The 6,356-nt window shown below is 28.4% G+C and overlaps 2 protein-coding genes across 2 annotated transcripts in view; both read right to left on the bottom strand.

The window, feature by feature from the left end:
* Positions 1-1,845: 1,845 nt before the first annotated feature.
* Positions 1,846-3,256, bottom strand: LOC119678390 (the record flags this gene model as incomplete). The annotated part of the gene is made up of 4 exons (XM_038090195.1): positions 1,846-2,053; positions 2,114-2,194; positions 2,262-2,975; positions 3,035-3,256. Coding segments are annotated over 4 exons (1,194 nt in total), but the record flags the coding sequence as incomplete, so codon positions are not given.
* Positions 3,257-4,861: 1,605 nt separating this feature from the next.
* LOC119678380 overlaps positions 4,862-6,356 on the bottom strand; it is a 2,585-nt gene continuing 1,090 nt past the window's right edge. Inside the window, exons 2-5 of the mRNA XM_038090184.1 lie at positions 6,066-6,280; positions 5,296-6,003; positions 5,149-5,232; positions 4,862-5,090 (exon numbers count right to left, since the gene is read on the bottom strand). Of these exons, the coding sequence (XP_037946112.1) occupies positions 4,917-5,090; positions 5,149-5,232; positions 5,296-6,003; positions 6,066-6,280 (1,181 nt within the window). The 3' untranslated portion in view covers positions 4,862-4,916. The remainder of the gene's footprint in view (positions 5,091-5,148; positions 5,233-5,295; positions 6,004-6,065; positions 6,281-6,356) is intronic.

Raw genomic sequence — 6,356 nt, 5'->3', positions numbered from 1 at the left:
TTAATATTCTTATTTAAAATATAAGGCATTTAAAAAATAGTTTATTAATTAAAATACTATATTAAAAAAATCACATATTTAATTTAAAGTATTCATGAGCTTTAATTAATATAATTAATAAATTTATTGTTTTAATGATCAAATATTTTTAATAATAATTTTGTATATAGTTAATAATAATATTGGTAAATAGTTAAATAATAAACCTTTTAAAAAATTTTTTATTTTTAAAAGATTTTATTCTAATGGATTATTCGATTATAATCTATGCTCTATAACTATGATGACTATAGATTATAGTCGAATTATTGGTTAGAATAAAATTTTTTAAAAACAAAATGTTTTTTAAAAATGTATTTAACTATTGACCAATTAACCTGCAAAAAAACGTATTTATTATTATAATTAATAAATAAATTATTTTTAAATATAACTTTATTTAATTTCGTTAAAACCACATATTTAGTTTCGTAAAATTACCAGTGTTGGTTGCTATAAAATTGTTACCAAAACACTTGAGCCCGCAGGACATACATCTGTCGTTAAAACTTGAAAGTAAAAAAATACCTTTTAAGGGTTGTTGGATATGTTCATTATGAAAAATCAACAACAACGCAGACATTTTTTGGATATAAAAGTAGATATAATATTGAAAGGATAATTTTTGTGTAAAACAATAATTTTAGACCATCCATAATATATTAAATTTTAAAATTTGAGAGTCATTGCACACAATAACTCCTGGAGATATATTTTTGCAATGGTAGCGTATTTATAGGACATATTTACGACATTAGGACATTAGGACATTAATTTGTGCAGAGTTTTTCAACGGGACTTCTATGTAAAAAGACAATATTCTTACGATATACGATATTTCTGTTCTAACAATAAAGATAAGCCAGGTCCTTTCGAGAAAGGTGGTTAAAAGTGTAATTAAAGCATAATTTTTTGTTATTAGCTTTTTTTAAAGTCTTGGAACTTTTTTTTATTTATATTCATACTGCCAACTACAAATTTAAGTCTATGTGCACACATATAATAAGTAGCCCAATTAAGACAGTTCTTGACAGTTTTTGTCGAGATGTCTACCGTATTGCTATGAAATGCTATACTGATATACTGTTAAACCAAGACTAGCTAGTACTTTGACCAGGAACTTATACTAATTTTGTAAGTCTTAAGGTACGAGAAAGTGTAATGTTATGAAAGCATAATTGTATGCTTTTTTTTATTCTTTTAAGTTCCAGAGTCTTTCATATAGAAAAAAATGACATATGTATAGATATATAACAAAAATAGTGAGGGTATTGGGTCAGTAAAAAGACTTAGTTGCGGTTTTTTCCAATAAGCTTTATAAATTTTTTTAAGATTTTAAAAGTTAGTTCATTTTTCACTTGCACTTCAAGTACAACAAGGCATCCAGCAAAGTGCTACCTAATTTTGTATCACCAGTTGGTCGTTCCAGCATGTTGTGACAATACGGTAGATATCTTCGGGAAAAACTTTCAGGAAGATAATCCCTTGATTGCTGTTAAATTATTTGTATTAGTTGATGTTGTCGCCTGTTAAACTTATGGAACGGTTCAAATGTTTATAGACTTCAGTGTGTGCATATTCGAATGAAAGATTTCGTTGAAGGGTTTAAAAAGTCCTACAACGGACATCCACTAATTAATTATACTTCAATATTTTCACTAAAATCTTTATAATAAAATAAAAATTAATTACATTTTAATTAATTCTGTACGTATTTATTCAAATAAAGAGTTTTGAAATAGTGAAGCAAATACAAAAATTTGTTACATATTTTTATCAAAATAGATGGTGTTTTTATATTAAACATAATTTATATTATAAAAATATATTAAAATTTTCACTTTTGCTCTAAAATTTTTTTTGCATATTCTCCCAAATGTATAATACCAAATTCCTCTGATGCAATATGAAGATTTTCTCCATTAACCATTTCACAATTAATCAATGGATTGTGCAGTTCGGTGATAAGAGTACTGCAAGCAGTTGAAGCATCTCCGGTACTATTTAGCATTTTCTAAAACAAATTAACACTGATTTTAATATAAAATCTATATGAATTAAACAAAGTTATTACAATCCAAAATTCATTTCCAGGAAAAGCATTACCATCCCAAGCGTACGATACCACCAAAAGCGAGTTTGTGAATTCGGAAGGCTGAATGTATATAAAAATATTTTTAAATTAATAAAACTTTCAAAATATATATAATAGTAAAAGTTACCAATTTTGCAGCAGGATTACGATCTGAAAGAAAAATTTTAATACCACCGTTTGGATGAGCTTCCGATTTTAAGAAACCATTATTTTTCAAGTCCTCAAACTCATCCAAGTGGAACCATGAAAAATGTACTGCAGCAACATTTGACAGTTTTGGCATCAACACCTTTAAGCGTTGTGAAAATGTTTTCAAAAAAAGTTTATTCTGATAGTCGACAGCTTTCCAAACTCCAAGTCCGATTCCAACTACATGTATGTAAGCCTGTTTATTGATTGCTGCTGCTCTACTGTTACTGTCTAGTAAGAGAGTATCAAAGGAAATTGTATAGCGTTTTTTTAGCATGAGATTGTCAAAAATGCCAGCAATATCTTCCATATCATGGAATCGTTGTTTATCTGTTATTTTTGCAGCTTTTTCATATTCAAAATCTTTTTCATCATAAAATTCTTTCCATAGGCGTCTGTAATTTTCTGCTCCATTTTTAGGTGCTTCATTCATCGGTAAACCATAACCATTTTGAAAAGTATTTTGTTCAGGCGTGATCATAACATCTTGCCATTCCATAACATTTTTACGTTCGAAACGTGCACCTATTAAACCAATTATTACACCACATGGCACTATTTTTGATTTATCGATTTCGACTCGACCATTATTGTTGCGATTTCCATTATTTATAAATTCGGAATGTGAAGAAACTGATAAAAGTGCCGAGAGCTATTGAAGAATTTAAAATTAATATAAGATCTATTTAATTTACAAGCTAAAACTCGTACTTTGATTTCATCATAGCTCAATACATTCTGTAAAGTTAAAGGTAGCTTTTCCTTGACTGTACCAACTTCTTCAAAGCCATCGAAACTTTTTATATTATTTAGCAATAAAAAGCTGTCACCACCTCCTATAAAGCAAACACAACGTTGGGCTAAGAGTCTTTGAACCAGTTCAGGTACCCCAATTTGTTGATACAATTTTTTTTCAATTTCACTACCTGTAATTATTTAGAGAATTTTATTAAAATTAATTTATTACAAAAAAAAAGTACTAGCTGTTTATATAACTTGTAAATAAAATGCTATATACTTTTCAGGGAGATTTCGAACAGTAGTGAACTATAACAACAAACATTTTTTTATTATTTTAATTAATTGAATTTATGGCTGACTATAACAAATAAGAAATTCCGAACTATGGTCAAGATGCTGCCAAGTTTCTATAGCAAACGAAATCAAAAAGCGTATATGGCAATGGATCGGGCACACTTTGAGGTAGGCACCAAACGAAATCTGCAAACAAGCATTAACATGGAATCCTCAAGGAAGCAGAAGACCTGATAGGCCCAAGCAAACGTGGAAGCGAATACTAGAGAAAGAAATCCAAGCAAGAAGAAAAACCTTTGGAGAAATTAAAACCCTGGCAAAAAATTATGACAGTTGGAAAATGTTCGTTATGGCCCAATGTACCCCTGGGAACGTACTGGCATGAATGATGGCTGACCATACAGCTGTTTCGAGTATTGCCAAATATCCATCGTCAATGATTTTGGAATTATTTCTTGTATTTAAATAATCGTAAATAATTTTTAGAAACTAAAAGTAAATATATAGTCTCGCTGTATGAATCCTAAAGTAACATCAGCATGACTTTCCTGTTACGTTTTTAGATTAGATTCTATAAATAAGAAAATAATAAATAAATAAAAATTTTTGGTTGTTGTGGTCTACTAGTGTTCGAAACCTCTGTATTAAAAACAATAATTCCTTTTAAGTAAAATATTCATTACCGTCATAACTAACGTCAAAATGCAATTTCATATATATAATTTATATTCATATATTATATTATTTTTATTATATATATTATTATATAATATATACAAATTTTTGGTTATATATGAATATTTCGTATTATTTTTTTTTGCTATATTCCATATACTAACAACTTTGTCTTTATTTATGGCAATATCTTGAAATTTGTTTAATAAAGAGACATAAACCATATTCAGCAAAAGTATTGATAAGTTGCTGAATTTATTGTTAGGAAGAATTGCTGGTCTCTCACGACCAAATATCGTTGTTCTTAGGAAACCCTGGACACATTTTATAACTGAATATAAGAGCTACTCTGAGACAGTTTTGGCCGCCTGTGGCATTAAATGGCACTTTATCTGCACTACCTTCCTACTCTTACTCTATTTTTTCCAGAATATCTATGGCACCTCTTATGCATGTCGTGTTATCTATTTTTGTTCCTTACTTTATGTTTTCCAGAAGATTAGTCTTTTGGAAAACTAATAACAAGAACTAAGCAAAATATAACACAAAAGAAAAAAAAATGTATCAAAGGTTTGATTATGTTTATTTATTCATATATACTTTTATACATTATAATAAGTTATAAAATAAATAAAATAATATAAAATTTTTGAAACATTAAAAATTGTTTATTCAAAATAAAATTCGTATTAAAATAGTCTTTATAAATAATTTAGTTTACATAAATCTTTTTCTTTTCTAATTATTGCACAAAGATAAATTTATTTAATAAATAATTTAGGAATACATAAAATTAATAATAAATATTATATTACAAAAAAAAAACAATTTTATATAAATATTGCACATATATTGCGTATTGTTAAATATATTAAATATTGCATTATTCATTTAAAACTTTTGCTGCATAATCTGCAATATGCAAAACGCCAAAGTGTTCAGATGCTATATGTAAGTTATTGCCATTGACCATATCCTTATTGATGAAAGGATTGTGCAGTTCAGTGACCAATGTGCTACAGGCAGTAGACGAATCGCCAGTAGATTTCAACATTTTCTAAAAACAAAACATACTTTAAAAATAATTTTTTATTTATATACTATATACATAATACCATCCAAAACTCGTTACCAGGTAGAGCATTACCATCCCAAGCATATGAAACAATTACTAACATATTTTCTAGCTCAGGAGTTCTCTGTGAAATTTAAATAAAATCGTTAAAAGAAATAAAAAAAAATTAGAAAAAGAAATTATATACCAATTTGTCAGCTGGATTACGGTTAGATAAAAAGGTCTGAATACCTCCATTAGGATGTTTTTCACATTCTAAAAAACCATTATTCTTAAGTTCGCCCCATTCATTCAGATGGAACCATGAAAAATGTACCACTGCAATATGTGGTAATTTTTCCATCAAAACCTTTAAACGTTCGGTAAATGTGTCTAAAAATATCTTCTCCTGTTGTCCAGAAACTTTCCAAACACCCAAACCAATACCCACAACATGCATATAAGCACTTTTATTTGCTTTGGCTGCTTTGGCTTCACTTTCCAAGAGTAGTGTATCAAATGAAATAGCATAACGTTTCTTCATTAAGACGCTATCGAAAATGTCATCTTTACTTACTGAATCCCCAAATCTTCGATCATCTTTAACAATATTAGTATAAACAAAATCCGGTTCCTCATAGAATTCCTTCCATATACGTCGGTAATCTGCTGGACGTGTGTCAGTAATATTTTCAATTGCTTCACCATAACCATTTTCTTTAGTATTTTGTGTTTTGGATATGATAATATCTTGAAATTCCATTACATCACGTCGTGATAAGCGCGCACCAATAATTCCAATAACAACACCATCACGCTCTATTTTAGTTTTATCCTTTTCTATAATTCCCATATTTTTACGATTACCATCATTAATAAATTCAGAGTGTGAAGAAACTGATAGGAGCGCAGATAACTGAGTCCAAGAAAATGGAAACATTTTTTATTTGTTCAGAAAATTCATATATATACACTTACTTTAATTTCGTCAAAACTGAGTACATTTGAAAGTACTAGTGGTGGCTTTTCTTTATCAGTTCCAACTTCCATAAAACCACTACAGCCTTTTTCACGACTTAGGAGTAAAAACTTGTCATTTTTACCATAAAAACTGACACATCGTTTAGTGAGAAGACGTTGTACGAAATCTGTGAGTGTTAGTTTCGTATAGAGGTCACGTTCACGATTATTTCCTTAAAAATTATATTTTTAAAGAAATTAAAATTAATTTCACACCGAACGAAAAATATTACAATGAAATTAGCAAAA

Source organism: Teleopsis dalmanni, chromosome 1, assembly GCF_002237135.1.
Source record: "Teleopsis dalmanni isolate 2A chromosome 1, ASM223713v2, whole genome shotgun sequence".
Classification (NCBI taxonomy): domain Eukaryota; kingdom Metazoa; phylum Arthropoda; class Insecta; order Diptera; family Diopsidae; genus Teleopsis; species Teleopsis dalmanni.
This window is presented reverse-complemented; position numbering and strand designations above follow the sequence as displayed.